General features: G+C 48.7%; 8 protein-coding genes across 8 annotated transcripts; 4 read left to right on the plus strand and 4 right to left on the minus strand.

The window, feature by feature from the left end:
• Window positions 1-491: 491 nt before the first annotated feature.
• On the minus strand, window positions 492-1,818 carry FTJAE_7124 (GPI mannosyltransferase 2; the record flags this gene model as incomplete). The annotated part of the gene is made up of 2 exons (XM_037353809.1): window positions 492-888; window positions 935-1,818. The coding sequence occupies 2 exons, from the start codon at window positions 1,816-1,818 to the stop codon at window positions 492-494; spliced, it is 1,281 nt and encodes a 426-aa protein (XP_037205729.1).
• A 388-nt stretch (window positions 1,819-2,206) lies between these two features.
• Window positions 2,207-3,079, plus strand: FTJAE_7125 (uncharacterized protein; the record flags this gene model as incomplete). Its single annotated transcript, XM_037353810.1, has 1 exon — window positions 2,207-3,079. The coding sequence occupies one exon, from the start codon at window positions 2,207-2,209 to the stop codon at window positions 3,077-3,079; it is 873 nt and encodes a 290-aa protein (XP_037205730.1).
• Window positions 3,080-3,202: 123 nt separating this feature from the next.
• On the minus strand, window positions 3,203-4,608 carry FTJAE_7126 (L-alanine-DL-glutamate epimerase s of enolase superfamily; the record flags this gene model as incomplete). Its single annotated transcript, XM_037353811.1, has 2 exons — window positions 3,203-4,399; window positions 4,453-4,608. 2 exons carry the CDS (start codon window positions 4,606-4,608, stop codon window positions 3,203-3,205), a joined length of 1,353 nt encoding a protein of 450 aa, XP_037205731.1.
• Window positions 4,609-7,489: 2,881 nt separating this feature from the next.
• FTJAE_7127 (uncharacterized protein) lies at window positions 7,490-8,785 on the plus strand (the record flags this gene model as incomplete). The annotated part of the gene is made up of 1 exon (XM_037353812.1): window positions 7,490-8,785. One exon carries the CDS (start codon window positions 7,490-7,492, stop codon window positions 8,783-8,785), a length of 1,296 nt encoding a protein of 431 aa, XP_037205732.1.
• A 965-nt stretch (window positions 8,786-9,750) lies between these two features.
• Window positions 9,751-10,961, plus strand: FTJAE_7128 (DNA excision repair ERCC-1; the record flags this gene model as incomplete). The annotated part of the gene is made up of 2 exons (XM_037353813.1): window positions 9,751-10,091; window positions 10,142-10,961. The coding sequence occupies 2 exons, from the start codon at window positions 9,751-9,753 to the stop codon at window positions 10,959-10,961; spliced, it is 1,161 nt and encodes a 386-aa protein (XP_037205733.1).
• An 850-nt stretch (window positions 10,962-11,811) lies between these two features.
• FTJAE_7129 (NAPE-hydrolyzing phospholipase D) lies at window positions 11,812-12,024 on the minus strand (the record flags this gene model as incomplete). The annotated part of the gene is made up of 1 exon (XM_037353814.1): window positions 11,812-12,024. The coding sequence occupies one exon, from the start codon at window positions 12,022-12,024 to the stop codon at window positions 11,812-11,814; it is 213 nt and encodes a 70-aa protein (XP_037205734.1).
• A 649-nt stretch (window positions 12,025-12,673) lies between these two features.
• On the minus strand, window positions 12,674-17,668 carry FTJAE_7130 (kinetochore NDC80; the record flags this gene model as incomplete). The annotated part of the gene is made up of 6 exons (XM_037353816.1): window positions 12,674-13,658; window positions 13,723-13,943; window positions 14,083-14,122; window positions 15,018-15,125; window positions 15,532-15,729; window positions 15,783-17,668. 6 exons carry the CDS (start codon window positions 17,666-17,668, stop codon window positions 12,674-12,676), a joined length of 3,438 nt encoding a protein of 1,145 aa, XP_037205735.1.
• A 797-nt stretch (window positions 17,669-18,465) lies between these two features.
• FTJAE_7131 (peroxisomal membrane per10) lies at window positions 18,466-19,735 on the plus strand (the record flags this gene model as incomplete). The annotated part of the gene is made up of 4 exons (XM_037353817.1): window positions 18,466-18,498; window positions 18,570-18,576; window positions 18,631-18,938; window positions 18,992-19,735. 4 exons carry the CDS (start codon window positions 18,466-18,468, stop codon window positions 19,733-19,735), a joined length of 1,092 nt encoding a protein of 363 aa, XP_037205736.1.
• Window positions 19,736-20,862: the final 1,127 nt, after the last annotated feature.

A 20,862-nucleotide genomic window follows, 5' to 3' on the forward strand; every position in this document is an offset into this window, starting at 1 on the left:
AAGGGAGGGGGAGTTAGAGAGGGTGAGAGCAGCCCAAGAACAATAGTGCAAGTGGAGGAAGATCCGTTGGATCGATGCCCTGGTCACTCGTCAGGCTTCGCGTGTCTCCGAACATTGATCATTATCAACTTACCTGTCGTTGACATATTGGAAGTTGGTTAGGGGAAGCTCAGAGAAACTTTGATGGAGTGAGTAGGTATGTGAGAGTGCAACTAGAGTGATGAATATGAGAAGTGATGGATCTTTGAAAGATGAAAGGAAAAAACAGATAGGATAACATGTCTTTATGTAGAGAGAACTAAAGATCTAATATTCACCATTTGCCTTTCATTAACATGGGAAAATGAAAGTGTGACGATAGAAAGCTTTCAGAATCCCAACTCTATTTGTATTTAACTATCATGTCGAATCCATTGAGTTGCACAACCGCCGAATCAGGCTCTAGGGAAAATCAGCTCAATTCAAAAACAGAAAGTATATACAGCACTGCTTCACGCAGGTGGCAAAAAGGATGCAAAGAGGCCGCCTTGGATCATGGCATACATGCTGATAAACACAATGATACCATAACCCAAATTCTGTCTCTGCTTATCCATGAGACATGAAGCGACCCACCAGTACCACACGGGGTACGCGGATGAGATACGACTTATGATTTGGACGTGATAGTTTGTGATGGCCAAGACGGCCAGGAGAGTTTGCACGGCAGCTAGAGTTTTCACAAGCAGCCTGCACTGTTCATCCGTGCCAGAAACCATGGCTCGAAGGCCTCGCGACGGTTCTCGCATAACCTCTGTTCCTGACTTGATGAGGATCGTGAGCATAGGAGCTGCAAGGAGGAAGAGAGGGATCTGGTTGGGTGTCCAGTATCTTAGGAAGCCAACGTTCCTAGTTCTGTTAGTTTCCACTACTTAACTTGTCTGTGAGCACATACCAATATTCTTCTTGGACGAAAGTGTAAATGCTTGGGAGAGGGCGTGTACACCAAGGACGTTGTTCTTCATTATCCTGGACATTGCAATACCTCATCCAGGCCAGAACCTGAGGCGCAACAAAACCAACCGCAACCAAGAGTCCACCAATAACAGGCGCAACTAGCCTCAGGACTTTGGAGAATGTGAAGCCGTCAAGAAGTGCTGTGAGGCCTTTGATGGCTTCCACCGCAAAGAGAACGCCGCCAAAGAGTCCATTGCTTCGAAACACACAGGAAACCCCATATAACAACCCTGCTCCAATAACGGAAATATTTCGCCTCAGTGAATCAGGGCTGGCTTTCAGACCCAACGCAAAAAGAAGGTTGGCCAAAAAGGACAGGCATGCAAATGTACTCTCTGCATACGGTGCTGAAAGAAAGAGACCGCCAGGTGAAAGAATATGCACGGCTGCAGCCAAATATGCCAGTTTCCGATCATTGCTTAGCACAATAGTGAGCTGGTACAGCGCCAGAACAGCAATGAGATGAGAAACGTGTGAGATGGAAATCGCAATAATGGCATCCCAGCCCTCAAGCCCAAATAACCCTTTAATGCCACGTACAACGGCTGGCAGTCCAATGCCAAACGCCCACTCCTGCTCGTACACTTTGCCTCTCACCGCATCGTGCATGAAATACAGCGCGTCCCATCTCGTCAGACGAGTAGCAAGAGCAGGAACAGGTGTTGTTGGGCCATAGACGATGTTGAAGAAGAGAGATGTTGAAGTATCGTAGTCTGGGCCGACAGACGCACCGAGAGCGATGGCCAGGAGAAGGCCCTTCCAAGCAGTGAAGGCGGCTGTTAAAGAAGTTGTTGGGTTTGTTTCGTGGTTAAGGAGACCCATCTTGAGGAGAGGGTTGAATGAGCGTGTGAAGTTGGTGATGTGAGGTTGAGCTGAAGGGTTGCGTTACGTGGGGTAGAATATAGTGACACGTTCGCTAATAAACCCTGTAGAAGTGTAGGATCAAAGATCAACACAGCACAACGAATGGTTCAGGTGTATGAGAAACCAGAAAACAATTATGACTGGGAAACTAAATATTTTAAACTCAGTATTGAAACATGAAAATGAAAATGAAAAATATCGTTGCCTGGTGGTGTTCAGTTCATCTCATTCACTAAAGTAGCAAGCTCTGGCACTTCTCATAGGTCACCACACATTCATCAATCATCACCAGCCTCACTTACACAATACACATATACACCATCAATTAATATCAATATCAACAAAAATGTCAGCAGAAGATGCCACAAGACACTCATCTCGTCTAAGGCCAGGAGAGTTTCCACCACTAGTAACCGTTTCTCCTCTTATCTCACCCCATAAACTCACAATCATCGTCCTTCATGGCCGTGGCTTCAATGCACAGAAGTTCCACTCGCCACTTCTCACATCTCCTTCTCCCAATCCATCAATATCGTTTCGCCAATCGCTTCCCCATGCTCGCTTTGTGTTCCCGACCGCGCCTCTAGCGAGGGCGACCAAGTATCGCCGTTCACTAATTCACCAATGGTATGAGGGAACTGGAGACTGGGAGCCAGAGGCGCGTGGGAACATGCGACCGAGCATCGAGTATATCCATACATTATTAAAAGATGAGATAGAAAGGTTAAAGGGGGATGCAGGGAAACTAGTGTTGATTGGTTTCAGTCAAGGCGGTGCAATGGCCTTGATGAGTTGGTTGCTTCGGGAGGGTCAGAGTCTGGGCGCTGTGGTCATCCTGAGTGGCTTCATGCCCTTGGCGGAGACTTTAATGGCTGATGAAACAGGTGATGATGCCTCAGAAGACGGATTGTTCGAAAGGGATAGTGAAGAGGAGGCAAAAACTCCACTACAAAGGGCAATTGACGAGCTTCGTGAAGAGGCAGAGCTTGATCGTGCACCACCAATGTCATCTTTCCCTTTCTTGAAGACTCCTGTATTCGTGGGGCATGGTAGAAAGGACGAGGATGTTGAGTATTGTCACGGACTAAGTGCTGCTAAATGCTTGGAGCGCATGGGAGTAGAAGTCGAGTTTAAGACTTACCCGGCCTTGAAGCATTGGTACTGTCCTGAAGAACTTGGACATATAACACAATTTATAAATCAACAGCTAGAATTATAACCAGTCGACATCACAGAGAGGACTATTAGGTTTGATGACTCATAAATTCATGATATTCCGCTTATGGGGGCATTTTAGATAGATAACACCAGACCCTTTTATCCAACACTTTTCAACCACTCATTAAATCTTCTCACCATCGAGAATAACCTTGGCCTCATCTGAAGTCCACCAACTCACGCCCTTCTCACCAGGGTAGCTAAATCGATCCATGCTCTCAGGCTTCATCTCAACACTGTATCCAGGCTCCACAGGAGTGGTGTAGTAACCATCCTTGATAACAGAGGGGTGGAAGAAGTGCTCGTGGAGGTGGTCCACGTACTCAAGAACAGACAGCTTTCCAGAGACAACGACGTAGTCGATGGTGCTCAGGTGTTGTGTGTACTCGGGAAGACCAACACCACCGGAGTGAGGAACAATAGGCACACCAAACTTCTTGGCCATGAGGAGGACAGCAAGGACCTCGTTGACACCGCCCATACGGCAAGCGTCGATCTGACACACATCGATGGCACCGGTCTGGAGCAGTTGCTTGAAGATGACACGGTTCTGGCACATCTCACCAGTAGCGACACCAATGCCATAAGGCTTAAGCGCATCGCGAACAGCCTTGTGACCGAGGACATCATCGGGGGACGTAGGCTCCTCGATGAACCAAGGCTTGAAGTCGGCGAGCTGCTTCATGTACTCAATGGCCTCGGGAACAGACCAAACCTGGTTGGCATCTGTCATGAGAACATTGCCCTTGTCGTAGCCAATGACCTCACGAGCAATGCCTAGACGCTTGCGGTCGCGCTCAATGTCACCACCGACCTTGACCTTGAAGTGTCTGTATCCAGCGTTGAGAGTCTCCTGAAGCAGGCTCTTCATCTTATCCTCTCCGTATCCAAGCCAGCCAGCACTCGTTGTGTAAGCGGGCACAGCGCGGTTGTTGAGAGCTTCTTCGAGTCGCTTAGCCTTGGTAGGCTCCTGCTCCTTAAGCATAGCAACAGCTTCCTCGGGAGTGATAGCATCGGTAATGTAACGAAAGTCAATGCAGCTGACGAACTCCTCAGGGCTCATATCAGCGACAATGCGCCAGACGGGCTTGTTGAGGGTCTTGGCCCAGAGGTCCCAGACAGCGTTGACGACGGCACCGAGAGCGAGGTGGATAACACCCTTCTCGGGACCGATCCATCGGAGCTGACTGTCGTTGACGAGATGTCGCCATGTCTGGCCCCAATTTGCGACGAGAGAGGAGAGTGTCCTGCCTTTGAGACGCTCGGCGACGTGGTTGATGGCAGCGCAGACGATGTCGTTTCCACGGCCGATAGTGAAGGTCTATACAAAGTCAGCTACAGTTGAGATGGTCTCTGAAGGCATTGAGTGCTGACCATTCCGTGACCGGTGTATTCAGAGTCTGTCTCAAGGATGCAGTAGGCGGAGGAGTAGTTGCCAGCAGCGTTCATGGCATCGGAGCCAGTTCCGTCGAGAGAAGTAGGAAAGCGAACATCGCGAGTCTTCCAGCCTGTGATTGTGATTTCACCCATGATTGCGGCGGTTTATTTGTATATTTATTCGAAGTTGTAAGTAATTGTCGAGGATGAGAGAGCTCAGTGAAGCATGAGGGACACTCTTGAGGTGGGGTGAGCTCCGAACGCGGGGAGAGGGGGAGGTTTTAGTGAATGGTGAGGAGTTATGATGAGAGGACCACAACGAGAGAAAGGAAGAAGAAGTATAGAATCGTCAAGATTATAATGAATCAATTGAGGCTAAATAGAGATTGAAGCTGGGAGCGTCATGCTTTATAGCTTCTCCCTTCTGCTGGTCCCTTTTTTTCTCCTCCTCCCACAGACTCTCTCATGAGACCTCATCCATTGTCACGATGTGGGGTAAGAGAAGAGTCGAGATGCCATGACGACCAATTCCTCAGCGTCTGATTGATGGAATAACGGGATCCGCTCACTGGAAACCCCCATGAAAGTGAATTTGTATATCATGAGAAGCCATCCGCCGGCATGTTCTTGCCGATTAATATGCTTGGGTTTGGAGAGACGAGAGTTGTTGATTTGGGGGTGGGTTTGGGGGGAGCATCTGTTAAGAGGATATCATGAAAGACTTGATCTACAGTGAGGTCATGGTGTTGTAGGAAGTACTCATGATTCAAGGCCTAAGAGCAGTAAACCCCCGCGACCCGCCCCCGCGCAGCAATAGACCTGGGCTGCGATGAGCTATAGTATGAATGGTCTCGGTCTTCCCCCCGCAGGCAGAATATCCATTATAAAGAGCACGTAGCTATGGGTACCCAGGCACTCAATGCGCTCCATCTCTTCTAGTAAAAACGAGACTGGCTTGAGGGGAAAATAAATCGTGACTCAAGTTTATGCTAATGAAAGTTTTAGTGCCCTCGCCAAAAAGAATTCCCATTTAAATAATTATCCGATGTTGAGTTTTGACCCCACGATGTGTCCCCGCGATCCGATCCGAGTACCCCTCACTAACATGGGATCCAACGCACACAGAGAAAGTCTGTTAGCAAGTCAGTTGAACTAAAGTATTTATGAATTAAATTCCTCAATCACGTTGAAAAAATCCGACGGATAATTTAAGCTTCTTTGAAATTATAACTATGGACTTTTGAGATTTCAGAAATGCCACTTATATCATGCCATGTCTTGACCGTTTCTTCGATGTGCACGAGAACATTCTTCCATTTCACTTCCCCAACCACCTGAGTAAATTAACTGCATACAGTATCCGTCACCGTCCTTCAGCACTATACGCACTGTATTTGCTTGACTTTGGACTCTCGGAAGAAGCCTCTTCTCGTTTATCCCGTCGTCAAAGACAAAGGTTTCTTCGTAAAAGAAACCACCGACGGCCTTATTCTACTCCCTAACGCTCAGGGTCTCATTGATCTATGACGATTAGGATATTCAAGACCGAAGATAAATATTTGCGTTCCACAACAAAATTATTGTCAAAAAGACAAAAGTGTGCGAAGAGAGGCAGCCGGCTTGCTCCTACCACAGCCAGCACAGCACCCTCATGCATATCTAACTCGCGTACATGAACTGAACTTACTTTATTACTCACAATGGCATTGCCACAACCGAAGATCCGGATGGCTTCAGAACAACAGCCCATCGACAAGAGACACGTCTGTTTTTACCCCTCTCAGTGAGTAAATGGGCTCAGACCTCTCAGTAAGGGTCTTTGATCGATACAATACGATATGTAGAGAGGCACACATGACATGACATCAGCTCGAGCTAGATTTAATCACACGCGACGCGGCAGGGCCATACGGATAACAACCGTCTTGGCACTAGGAAGTAACCTAGTGCGAAGCCTGAGCCTGTGAGGGTGTTGCGGCAGCTGTAAGGCGTTTCTACAGCGCACTCGAGAATGTCTGTCTACTAGTCGGGTCGGGTGACAGGGCCAGACAAGGAAGGGAAAGGGTCCTGATTATCAGTTGCTGCAGCGTGTGGGCTTCACCGCTGCAGAGGCGGGTTGGTGGTGGTGGGTGGTCCGAGATTGTTCTCGTCAGATTCTGGAAGAGTCAAGAGTCAGAGTCGAGGGTGAGTGAATCTTGTTTTGGTGCAGACGACCACAATGATCAAGGTGAAGTAAGTACCGCGGATCAGTTTCCTTTAAGAGGATACAGTACACCCTCGTCTCGGTTACCAGCTCTGCTGTACAGTAGCTGTAGCTGTATCTTGCCGGGTCGTCCAATGCCTGTAGTCCAGCCCTGTCAAGCTTGTCAAAGCCTGTTGGAGTCTGTGTTCTGTTCCTGTTGATGCCAGAAAAGTTGCAGGTTGCAGGTTGCAGAATCCCAGTTTTTGATCATCCCTGCCTATCCCCAACCCTTTTTTCTTCCCTTTCTTCCCCTTCGACCCATGACGTGGAGTATCTCATCCACCTCGTGGTCCTCTTGATTGGACTTCCACTCTAACCTGCAGCTTTGAAGCCACTTTGGGCCAGGGAAGCGGTAAGGCCTTGACTGTGTGTCTCTCTCGGCTTTACTACGTACATAATTACGACTGATTGACTGACTTGACTTGGCTGACTTGACTTATGTACCTTGCCTTACCCTGACTGAACTCTCCCTCTCTCTCTGCGCAGCTTGCACGATTCGCATTTGCTTTTTCCTACACATACATACATATCTTCGTCATATAACATACCTCACATATCTCTCCCATGTTTGTCTTCCATGGCTGCGAAATCTCCAGAATTCACCAACCAACGTGACCTATATCAACCAAGATACGCTTAACACACACACGAGTTTCAATTCACCTCAAATTCTCACCCCAAGCGCCCTTGACGACGATCCACGCTTATCACTCACCTTGCATTTTTTAACTAACATAAATGCTACATCCTGAAACCGCGGCTCTCAACAGCAATTTATGTTCACCGCCCGCCATGGACAACACTCTCACAAGAAGTCACAGTTTGAAGCCTCCCAGGCGCAAACTCCAAAAACCTGACCCGAAACTCAAAAGCCTCAACAAAGCTAAGCGCGGTTCTACCGACTCGACCACGTCTAGCCTTAGCCCTCAGAGCACTATGTCTTCACCGTCGCAACGACAAATTCAGAACGGCGCTCCCGATTTGAGCGATTCAAAATGGGATCATTATCTTCGACCAAAGACCGTCTTTGTGCCCTCATTTTCAGAGCCCGAAGACCATCTTCAGCCCGAGATCAATTCACCATATGAACCTCCTCAGCAACAGCATCATCAGTACCAGTACCAACATGAGCCTGAACCCGAGCCGCCGAGGGCGTTCTTCAGTCCCCCGCCACGAAGACAATCCTCTCAGCGCCAAATTCCAGAATTCCACCATTTGACCCTCCAGGATCATCATGCGCGACCATCATTGGACAGCTCTTCTCTCCCTTCGACCGCATCAACTACCTCGACATCATCTATTATGCGACGCCAGGCCAAAACACCCGTCTTTCGAATCGGACAACTAGAACAACATGCACTTGCGCGCAAGGCGAAGGATGTGCCGGAGAAGACATCAAGCGTCGAATTGATCGCTGATCAGTACAACGCTGTTCTTGAGTCGAGAGATGGTCCCCCAGCGCTGGACTCACAATTACCGTCACGGGCATCGACATATTCATTCGACGATACCCCTCTTCAGATATCCCCCCACGGAGCCAAGCGACAAAGTTTACGGTCCTCAAATACATATTCATCCATGACGGCTATACCCCGTCAGCTGAGACCCAGACTCCGGTCAGCAGCGACTCATGATACGAATGTGGCTGCGGTTGAAGGAGACACTATTTACTTCAAGCCATATTCATTCTCACCACCACCATCTCCCGATCAGACCCCCGGAACACCACGAGGTTCTTGGACAGATGAGTTCCGACCACCTTCATCATCAGGGCACTCGTTCCAGGAAAATATCAGCCTTCAAATAGCGCTCGATCTACTCACGAGCGAATTATCATCCGTTGTGTCAGGCCGACCACAGCGAAACGGACAAGATACCGCAGCACTGCAGGTCTGGGTCATGATCGAGGCATATGAGAGACTGCGCGATCAACTAACACGGCAACAATCATCAAACGCGGAGGCACAAAAAGTGGCAACCATGTTCGACTGCTGGTTGGCCTCCCTTTACTCGATCCATTCCTCCCTCACAGAGAGCACACTGCCCAGTCCCACAGAATATGCAGGACTAGAAGAAGATTTGGATTAGACTTGAGACAGACATGATGTACACGAGGACATGTGTACGCAAATAACGAAACATTATGGTTACTGGCGTTATGGGCGCGGCCAGGGGGAATAACCTGGCATTGGATAGGATAAGATAGGGCATGACGGGACAAGGCAAAAGCGGCTGGAGCTGCGGATGGGATAGGATAGGATTGGATGGGAGATACCTGGAGGAACTTGTTTTTTAGTTGCTGCACTTTGAATTTACCCTGATCAATGAGTTTTGATGCTTATCATTGCATGTGAGTGAGTTGTGATTGAAGACCATCAGCACTGCCACGTTGAAAAGTGTAGATCATTAAGCTAAGAACAGGAACCAGGAGCCGAGGTTTTAAAAATAGATTTCATGATGGTCTTTGACGTTTGGGTTGCATCAACTTGATTGTGGCGAGTTGACGATGCTGAATTGAGAATCGCATTGTTGAAAGGTGTAAATGATCTTCCAGGTCTACGCGGCACATTTATAGGTATCGATACCTCGATGATAGTGGCTGAGTGGTAACTACGTAAGGTATTAGTAGCTTCGAATATAGCACAAGGCCGTTCTATTCAGAATTGGTTTAGCTATAGGTACTTTGCTTGTTCTGAGTTAGGTAAACTTTATCAACGGCTGTATGATTTGATTGAATGACCTAGATGCATTTTACACTGCAAAAGAGAAAGGTTTCAGCATCCTCACCTTAAGAAGACATTGATAGGATTCATCAGTAACAACTCTATAGATATTCAACATACTGAGATACAAAAGACAGAGATCAAAAGACCCAGGATCTATAGGAGAAGAGTGTTTGTTGTACATATATTGTGTTTGTGTAAGAGTGATGACCCACCCTAGCTCAAGTCAACTTACGCGATGCGTGAACTGCCATCACCTTTCAATAAGCACATAACGAGAGGCTACCAACGTCACCGACCAATTTCACTGCGCAGCTTCAGTAATTCATCATGGACGACGACTACGGTGCAGATGACGAGCTCCTGGCCGCTATGGCCGCAGCTGATCCCACGCCTGCTGCACGGTCAATTCAGCAACCCACGCCTTCACGAATCCAACAACCTACACCACAACGTCTAGACAAAGCACCGCCACCTGCCTCCAGCGCGGGAAAGGTCGTTCAGCCAACACCACAGGCTCTACCTCAGAAGCAGTCTGGTTCAACTATCCTGGTATCTCCGCGCCAGCGAGGAAATCCTGTTCTTACGAGCATTCGATCTATGCCATGGGAGTACAGCGACATCCCTGCCGACTATGTCCTGGGATTGGGTACTTGTGCTCTGTTCCTGAGGTAGCTTTGCGCATCTGTTTATATGTTATCTTGGTACTGATCCTTCTTAGTCTCAAGTACCATCGTCTGCATCCCGAATACATCTATACACGAATACGTAACCTTCAAGGCAAATACAACCTGCGCATACTCCTCACAATGGTCGACATTCCCAACCACGAAGCCTCCCTGAAAGAACTATCAAAGACATCACTCGTCAACAATGTCACCCTAATTCTCTGCTGGTCCGCCGCTGAAGCTGCACGCTATATCGAGTTATACAAGAGCTACGAGAATGCTACATTCGGCGCAATCCGTGGCCAACAACCGTCCAGCTACGGCGAGAAGTTGGTAGAATTCGTCACAGTGCCAAGAAGTCTGAACAAATCAGATGCGGTCGCCGTAGTGAGCAATTTCGGCAGTTTGAAAAATGCAATCAACGCTGATGCAGAACAACTCGGTATGCTCAACGGATGGGGAGGAGTCAAAGTCAAGAGGTGGCAGTCCGCAGTCGAAGAGCCATTCAGAGTGAAAAAGGCTGCCAAGAGAGGCGCAAAGGCCTCGGATCGATCAGCAAGACTTGACCAGGCTTTACCTCTTTCGCGGGTTCCTCTACGGGATATGCCAACCGCTGCATCATCTTCGCGACAATCTCCCGCCACAGACACACCTGCTGCAGAAAAGGCAAATGAGCCTACATCGAAGCAATTCCAGTTTATGGACAACACGGATGACGAAGACGATGAAGAAGCCATGCTTGCCGCTGCTATTGAGGCTTCGAAGAAGACTGCACAGACAGAAGAGGCCACTCGTGCGAGCCAGACCGATAAGGACGAGCAACTCAGTGGCGGTATTGCTGCTGCATTGGCAAGACTGCGAGAGAATGATTGAACCATTTTACCCTACTCTCATTAGGATTCTTGTCGTCTAAGTATCTGATTCCCGAAACCCCGAGGCTGACTTGGTTCGGCACCACACTATACTCTACAGAACGCCAACGAACTGCAGTTCAATCACGCCAGAAAGGAATACCGACCCCTGGATTTGCGCATGGTTGTCTCCTGCCTAGAAGAGCTGAATAGTCTGTCCGGAAAAGAGTCATCAATGGCAGCGTAGCAATCTCTAGGCTGGGACTATGCTTTGACATTATGAGATTGTGTCAATTTCATGGCATTTATGAGCATCTGCTCAAGAGATCAGACATTGAACATCAGCTGGGCAAACAATCCCAGGTGGCGTTGAGCCATCTGAATCATGGAACGAGGAGCTCTCGATTCTACCAAAGTTTACCCCAAATATTTGAGTCCTATAACATAGCAGCGCCAATAGATAGGTCATCCGGGATCTATGATCATGAAAGTTGGCATATAGGTAGTTAAACGAGGTCGCCACAAGATAAATGTACAATAGGGCAGTGGGAACATGGTATATCATACAGCCTAACTCACCTCATCTTTCTATGTGTAAATCAACCAATCTAGCTTTATAGTGTTCATGCACCGAAGTTTTGAGCCAACTCTAGGCCTCCTGTCGTTGTCGATTTGTTCATAGATGTCACTGTTAATAACATATCATTCACCACTTGGAACACATAGATCACATCTCGGGCGAACCTTTGGGGCAACTTGTATTATTCATTTTGGTCCAGAGTTGAGAATATCATCCTTCTAGCTATCATTTTTCGTCAATCGACTCCAGGTCGTAAATCTGCACTTCGAGTCATGCTCGAATTGTTCCATGCTTAGGCACCTCCATCACGCTTAGCATACTCCTCCTCCATGGCCTCCTCATAAAGTCGATCGGCCTCTTTCTCCTCTTCAGTCTTGGGCCTTGTCACGCCTGCGCCAGTGTTTGCACCTGCACCGGTAGCAACGCCAGTGCTGTGATTCTGTTCTTGTTGCGGGGTTTGAGGAGAAGTGGTTGTTGCTGGCTCTGAGAAAGCAGGGAGACCCATGATGTTTGATTGTGAAGGCTTTGTGTTGTGTGATAGGTCAGAAGAGAAAAGAAGGGTCGAAACGAACTAAAATTGTATCTTTTGAAACTTTTGATAAGATTTGTAGTTGTCACGATGAATATCCAAATCTGAAGGAGTCTCTTATACTTGATGTGGCAATGGTGTGGCGAGTGAGGTACGTCACCTGTGGCTCAAGCTACCGTGGAACCAGGAGTAAGGGATGACCTCTCAGATGAGAAAGAAGTGAGGATTAATTCTAGGCTTTGTTGAGCTCCGTTTTGACCCGTTGCGACAAGCCAAGAGGAGCTGGTCTAAGCTGGCAGTTTACCGTTGTCAGAGTAAGGCTTTGATTGGACACTCAATGCGAACTCGGGCCATTGTCGATCAGGGTCTTACTGTGACATCATTTCGGAGGCTTTATTCTTCTCATTCTTATTAACGAGCTTGCTTACAAGAAGTGGAAATTAATTTGTAAACTTCTACAAAGTCCCAGTCTCGGGGTGAATGAAGGTGGTATACAAAGTCACCGCAGTGTACCTCTCATCCAGCCGGATGCCCGTTCTGACTGGGCCTTAAAATAAATCAGGGTATTTACATCTGCAAACATGTCTCGCTTCCCCAGACTCCCAAGGTCTTTTTTACACCCAAGCTAGAATTCCCGAGCTTCACCAATATCGCAAACATCAAATACACCCACCTCGGGTAGGCCTCTCTTTCGTAGAGCCGTCTTCAGCATCTTGGGTGGTTCCAGAACTTCCTCCAACGTGAGCGCCCACGTGCCCCAATGAATTCCCATTGCACGCTTGCATTGCGTGTCGCGGAAGATCTCGACGGCGTCTGCCGGGTCCGCATGCACAGGCGAGAATGCCACACGCGGATGATAGGCACCAATTGGAATCAAGCCAAGGTCAAAAGGTCCCCGGAATTCGCCAATCTGTTTGAACTGAGGGCATCTCGGAAGATGATCATACTCGGCACTGTAGTCATCGGTTCCAGGAGGGAGACTTGGGACTGATCGGTAGCCCGTGTCGCCACCAAACCAAACCGACTTCTCCCCAGATCGAACACCCCACGAGCACCATAGGGTAGTGTCACGATCCCACATGGTTCGCGCCGAACCGTGCTGACACGGCAAAGCCATTATCCTGGCGCTGATCTCGCGGGGACTGTCTCCATCCTTGACTGTGACAGTGAGGTCGGCATCCTCCCACCAATCGAGCTCAGTAACATGGTTGATGCCGGACTTGCGAAACCATGTCTCCAGACCCAGACCAACGAAGAATTGTGCGTCTGGATGGTATTTCTGAACCTCGAGAATGGAAGAATGTGAAAGGTGATCGTAATGGGAATGGCTAATGCAAACGGCGTCGATGATTGGAATATCTTTGATATCGCATGGCTTGGGCGTATATCGCTTTGGTCCCATGAAGTCGAATGGGGAACATCGGTCCTCGAAGACAGGGTCGAAGAGAACGCGCAGGCCAGAAGGGAATTCGACATAGTAGCAAGCGTGTCCTAGCCATGTTGCGCGGATCCTATCGCTAGTTTCGCGCTCGGTATTCCATTGCGGCTTTACCACTGGCACAGTTGGGGGAGTCAAATCGGGGTGCTTCATGTCGCCAGTGAAAGTAGGCCTACAAGTATATCATCAGTTTCTGGACGACGAAGCGCTCTTGACATGACAAAGTCGTCACATACCACCAGACTCTTCGCACCATGGTACCGAAGTTGGGACTGTATGCATGTGAAGGATAAGGATTCTTGAAGCCCACTAGAGAGCCACGCTTGAGGAGATGGTGAGGGTTGGAAACAGCTTCATCTGGAAGAGCTGATCGACCGGGTATTTTGGATACGGCAGTGCTAGAGGCGATAGATCCTCCAGATGAGCCAGGTGCATTCCTTGTAGCCAGCTCCGGAGGCTTCAGTTAGTTGCAGCTGGAGCCATGATAGTAGAGAATGCTGAGGAAAAGGTTGAGTATGCGGAAGCAAAAGCCAAGGGTTTAGTATTTTTCGTTGATCCAAAATGATAACTCAGTTGACGGATCGTCAAAGAAGTACGCGGCATGTGGCAGCTATGTCCCAAACCGGAGGCTTCGGACTTTAGCAGAGTTACAGTTGCACGAGGTAGGGTTTGATTGGATCAGGGCAACGCAACAAGCAAGATTATTTGGCATCCATTGATGAAGGGGAGAACCAAAAGAGATGAAAAAGAGAAGAGAAGAGAACAGAGAGAAGAGAGAAGATGAGGAGGTGGAGATGTAAACGTAAGGTAAAAAATATGGAGAGACAGGGCAGAAGAAGAGGCAGAGACAGAGACAACAGAGAGAGACACTGAGAGAGAATGGGTGAAGGAGCTATGACCTTTGGAGTCTAGGCAAGTACATTCCTTGGGACCAACAATGGAAGCATCATGGAAGCTGCCGAGAACTAACTTGCCGAGATTAGCACTAGGGGCCATGGCCATTAGATGGGTTCAACTTATGGATGACTACGGGGATAAAAACCTGGCGGAGTTAACGCTGAATGTTGGGCAGTTATGCAGCTGAGACACGAATACACAACATCAGTCAGTATAAGCAATACTCAACAGCCCATACTATGGTATACTAGGTACTCATCCAATCTGTAGGTAGCCTGAAACAGATCAGTCACAAGTTCTTCAGCTTCATCATGATGCCTCACTTTTTTCATTCATAATTCCATCCCCCAACTCAATATATGCCCTACAGGGCCTTGGCGGAGTTTGCATCACTTTCCCGCTCGCAAATTACAACCCCCCGACTCCCCGACCGGGGCAATTAAGAGGATCTTCCGAGGGCATCCGGGGGAATAAACGAATCCGAATGCAACAGAAGCCTTCTATTGTATCCTGGTCTTGTTCTAGCGAGCTTCTTATCCATGGACTCAACTTCGTATTATTCGCTCCAATATCACAGCTCATAAGATATAGTACGACCCTACAGAAAAGAGACTCATATCTACTGAGTACTCACGAATCATTGCAGTCATCGAGCTGGCTACCCCTGCTGGTATCTTCGGGAACCCCCTGACAAGGTGCTGACCATCCTTGTCGTCGCCATGTGGTGCCCATGCTTGCCATGCTACGCACGTTGTCGTCAGCTTATTATGTATTGCAACAGTGATAATCGAGAAATAACGTCGTTATGCTTTTTTCCATAACTAGAATTTTCGTAATCAAGGCCAACTATATCAGACAGCCTCGTGGTATCTTTCCTAAAAACACCAAAGCAAACCACCAGGTATCTACCATTACTAACATGTCATAATGCCCAAACTCGCACTCATCAAAAGCATGTCCGCCACAAAGGGAGCATGTATACTTGAGACAGGGACCAGTCAGACGAGATTGTGTCCAACTGCTCTCACTCATCCATCAGTCGACCAATCATGAAGCCAAACGCCATAAAACAAACCAAAAGGCCGCCCGAAACATTAATCGTCATCATAAGCGTCTCAGAAGATTGCTTCATGCGTAGCTCTCATCACATATCCATCTGTCGAGTCTCCTCACCCATCTCGTCACTACCGAGCTCCTTCTCGAGCTCGTCTGCTACAAAGCCCTCGTAGTCATCGAGGTTCTTTTGAACATGAATTTTGAATTTGATGACATCGTTGAGCATTCTGTCAATCTCGGTGTGAAGCTCTTCTCGGAGAGCGTTGGCCTGAAGCACAAGTTGCTCGTATCTGTTTGCCTCGTTAGTACTTGCGACTTCAATCAAACACGCTTGTCCACTTACTCAATTGTTGTGTTGATCTCACGCTGCTCCAGAATTTGCACGTTTTCAGACAAGCCAGCTCGCATACGCGACAGTTCTTTCTCCATCTTCTCAATATGTGCGTCAGAGGCCATCTTCTGTGCTGTCGACACCTCTTTCGTTCTTTCATACTCCTCTTCTGCTGCTCGAACACGGTGGTTGAGTGCCTCCACTTCACTGCGCCTATCTTCGATGGCCTCCTTGATGCCATCAAGCAAATCGTGATCCTTCATCATTTCTTCCATCGCTGCTGCTCGGCGATCCGAGATTTCCTTGCGCAGCGATAGGAAACTGTTTCGGATTTGTCCGCGAAGGTCCAAGTTAAGAATATGACCAGCTTGATATCCAGTGGTGGCGTCAACAAGGAGACGGTCCGCAGATGATGGGCCTGATGATCCCTTCAAGTTGGTAGAAGTGTAATCCGAGCTATCGGCCACCATGACCTGGAGCTCAAACTCCCTGCCCTTGGCATTGGCTGCCGTCGAAGGGATCAGTGCAATCTGATATGCCATTGTGTTGTATCGATCCACCATTTGCTCCAATTCATCTAGTTTTCGGCTCGCCTCAGTCTCTCGCTCCGTCACCTTCTTCTTTACTTCCTCCAGTCGTTGGCCAGCTGATTCAATGCCGCGCTGCAATCGCTCCCGCTCTGCAGTCATGCGGTCAATATCCTGCATGCTGATTCCTTGGGCATCCACAGCTTTTTGTAGGCTTCGTCGCTCCTCGTCGGCCTCTTGAAGCTCTTCCATGAGTTTGTCAAGCTCTTCCTGAAGGACTTGAGACCGGCTCTCGTACTTCTCGGACCTTTGCATCGCAAGGGCATTGTACTCCTCAAACTTGATCTTATCCTCCTCCATAATCTTGAAGTGGTTATCGAGAACTGCAGGGTCGGGTGTTGACTTTTCCAAATCCTCGATTTCCTTGAGAAGGCGTGCGTTTTCAGCTTCTAGCATTTCGAGTTCTGATGTGTATTTGGAGTTTGATCGCTCAAAGGCGGCTGCCATGGATTGAACATGAGGGGCCAAAACACGTTCAGCCTCCTCATCACCCATATCCTCGTCCATAGCCAACCAATCCCGGTAACCATTGCTGAGGAAGTCAAAGATGATGCGGTCGCCACTAACGTCAATGCCACTCTCCATACAAGCCTCATCGTATTGGCAGTTCACATAGCCGTCGAGCATTTGTGCTAGTTGCATCATCCAGTGAAGAAGGCCAAGGAATGTACTCCAGTTCTGACCTCCGACAGCAGCAATCTGACTCTTTGTGATACTTCTTTCGAAAGGATATCGCATTTGCTTGAGTAGAGGTGGCACTTCCTGGTCGATATTCTTCTGGAACTTATGGCTGGGGTCTATACGATGATAGAGCCACTGGAACATGTAGTTGAAGTCCTTCTGCGTCGGAGATTTGAGCACGTTTTGCGAAAGAACATGCTTCATCTCCATTTCGAAGTTGTGTTGAACCATGTATTCCAAAATTTCTTGTCCAATACGAGCTTGAAAAGATCGATCTTTCAGGGGTCGAGGGTCACGGGGAACACCAGCTGGGGCAGGTGTAGTTTGAAAGAAACTCTGGTGCGTCGTTGGAGGAGCGGTAGATTGACGAGGTCGGTACACGCTGCTGCGTCGATCGCCATCAGTGGAAGCTCGTGTTGTAGGATTTGGTGTGAAGGCGGAGGCTTTAGGCGCAAACGAAGAGCGCTTCACCGACGAAAGGCCAAGGTCGGCAAGATTAGTTCCAGATGACGAGCGTTGGAACAGAGGCTGGTTAGGTCGTGGCATGGCAAGGGATTGCCTAGATCCCGACATGGAACGGACATGACTGCCGGGGTAATTGCCGCCAATATTGGAGCTGGATCGCTTCATAGTCGAACCAGGCTGCGGAATGGCGCTGTTTGCATTAATACCACCAAGGGTCTATGTTGCAGGTTAGAATCAATATTGCTATAGGCCGGTGCGCGGGAATGGCGGTCTACCAGTTGGGCGCAAAAGCTGGTAGAAGATATTCGGTATTCGTACCTCTCTGGGTCTACGGACGCTCCAAAGGCCCGTATCTTGGGACATGATCTAGTGAAAAGGGAAGCACGCGACTGCAATGAGGTGCATGCGCAAAGCAGGCGACTATCGTGAGTTGATGTATGCGCGGAGGGGTCGTCGTGATAATGGCGTTGATGTAAAGTGGGATGTGAAAATGCAGAATGGCGTAAAGTCAGGTAAAGAGAGTAGGGTAGGGGAGATTAGGCGTCGCAGAGTGTTGCTCGGGAGGAAAGTAAACAAACCATCAGCTCAACCTGATTGGTCGATAAATTCTGTGTTGTCTCTGGTGGAGTAACGGTTGAGTTGGCAAAAGTGGGACATTCAATTAACATTACACGTGATCGCATCTGCAGCCTCAATCTGATTCTGACGGGAACGGTTTGCGGTACGTACCAGTAACTCGGCAGGTCAATTGGGAGAAGCCTCGGTATAGACCCGGTCACGCTTCCGACTCCACGCCTCCACGTTCTTCAACTCCACGGTCCGGCCTCCGCAAGCTGAGCTAGCACATGCATTTAACGTTCCCACCATCATCGCTCAAGTCCTTTCAGGAGTTTCTTCTACAACTTCTTCCCATTGCGACTCGGGTTATGTGGTGAGAGCCGTCTGACGGCTAAGCATCAATCATGGCTATTCGCGAGGATCTCGTATCTTCTGCAGTAAGTTGACCTACTCCCCCAGCCACCAAAGCTATTGGAATAGAACCCAGCAGATGCTAACTCCTGAATAGACCCAATGTCAGTATTGACTCCGATACAACCATCACGAGTGCGCCGACTAACCTATCGCAGTTCTCCAAGACCCAAGTGTCGCGTCATCCTCCGTCGAGAACCGCATCTCTTTCCTTCGAAGCAAGAACCTGACCCAAGAAGAAATTGACGTTGCGCTGGCACGAACAGGTGGTAGCGCACCTCCAGCTCCCAACGCGTCTTATCCCAGCGCTCCCACCGGCCCTCCTCCTGGCCAACAATACTATCCCCCCTATCCACAGCATGCCTGGCAACCACCGCCACCTCCTCCCCGTAGGGACTGGAGAGACTGGTTCATCATGGCCACAGTAGTTGGAGGCGTCTCTTATGGCCTCTATGAGTTAGGCAAGGTTTGTGCTTGTCATTGTAGCGATTTTGATGATGTAAGCTAACTTGCGACCAGCGCTACGTATATCCAATGGTCGCGCCTCCGACACCGGAGAAATTGGAACAAGATAAGAAATCGATCGAAGACCAATTTGACCGAGCTTTCACGCTTGTCGAGCAGCTTGCGAAGGATACGGAGAGTCTGAAGAATGCCGAAAAAGAGCGAACCGAGAAGCTGGACGCTGCGATCGCGGATCTGGAAACAGTCATGACCGACCTCAAGGCTGCGAATCGCCGTCGGGAGGACGATGCGACCCGAATTCGCGACGAGGTTCAGTCTCTTAAGGACGCTATTCCCAAGGCTCTAGAGAACCAAAAGGGCCTGACTGATAACCGGCTGAAGGAGATCAACACTGAGCTCACCAGTCTCAAGACATTGGTATCTCAGCGCATGACCACCCCCAGCAGCAACACTGGCTCTTCAACCGTGAACACCTATATGCGAGGTTCAGCCGGAGCTGTCGGTGCCGGTGGAAGCTCCAGCGCAGCTACTCCTGCTGCCTCTACCTCGACTCCCGCTGCTAAGACCAATGGAGAGAAGGCCACAGTTGAATCAGCTGCTACCACTCCTGCTGCAGAGGTCCCCAAGCCAACATTCCCCTCTGCTCCTCAACTTAACCGTTCATCCTCCCCTCTTGCCAACATGACCGGCAAGAAGTCTATCCCTGCTTGGCAGATGGCCATGGCTAACCAGAATGATACATCGTCGACTCAGGTCAAGGCTGACGAGCCAAAGGCTGGCGCTAGTTCCAGCTCTTGAAACAGTGAAGAGTATACCTGACCATAATTGTACAATATTTATGCATCCATAGTTTTGGAATAATCGGGTCTGTTGAATGGAGGTGTTTGCGTGGCGGGATGGTTTGGTATTGTAGCGTTATATCACCATTGTCAATTTTACCACATTACTTATTTGAGCCTAATTCTACAACCTCATAACTATCCACCTGTTGTAGATGTATGTGGTACGCCTAGATCCATTGAGAATGAACATACAAGTCGTAATATTCTTCAAACCAAACGAAAATACTCCGAACCCTGGCAGGTATTATGAAGATATTATGATATGCAAGATGCTTGATTTGGACAGAAAAGCCTGCAAGATCCAATACCAATATTGTTACAAGTTCCGCGCCTAGTTGTTTGCTTCTTCCCACCTCGCGTGCGCTTACATGCATCCCCTTGCTATCGCGCATGCACTCAACCTTGACGCTGCCCGCAAGAATTACCATTTTGGGCTTGATGAGCCTACCAGTCTCATAACCCACACTCGACCAACGCATTGACCGTTGAAAGCGTTCATCTCAAGGCCAGTAAATGAAGGCAAAATAAGAGTTCGTCTTGTCAAATTTACTAGCTAATCCCCGCAATATAACTCTGGTTCTGATGCCGAGGGGTCTGATTCATGTCTGAAGTGTGTCTGAAGCGCTAGGTAGTTGCAACTCCATGTAGAGAGACTAGTAGAGTAGACGTCACTTGAAGTTTGGTTTGCGAACTAGTTAATTCCGTGTGCCGAGGCTCATTTTGTTGAACCAACGCATCACCTCAACTGATGGCAGATACTCTCCGATTTCTCTGTGATTTGACTGTGAAAAGTGAAAAGGAATAACTTGTCACCACCTAAATATCGGCCTTTCAGCTGCCAGAGAATTCACGCTGGTCCTAGGTAACCACACCTTTAGTAAAAGCCCACTTACACTTACAAGTGGCAAAGCAACAAAGTGTCATGGATCTCCAAGACCGCCATTCCGGACAAGGACTTTGACGCGATTCCAAACAGAAAAGACAGCCCCCGATTGGACTCTGTTCGAGGGAGATCATTGAAATTGGATCCTAGGGGTTCCTAACTCTTTGTTTAGCTAGAGGCCGCTGTACGACAACTAACTC

The sequence above is a fragment of the Fusarium tjaetaba genome, assembly GCF_013396195.1.
Source record: "Fusarium tjaetaba strain NRRL 66243 chromosome Unknown NRRL66243_c0000141, whole genome shotgun sequence".
Taxonomy (NCBI): domain Eukaryota; kingdom Fungi; phylum Ascomycota; class Sordariomycetes; order Hypocreales; family Nectriaceae; genus Fusarium; species Fusarium tjaetaba.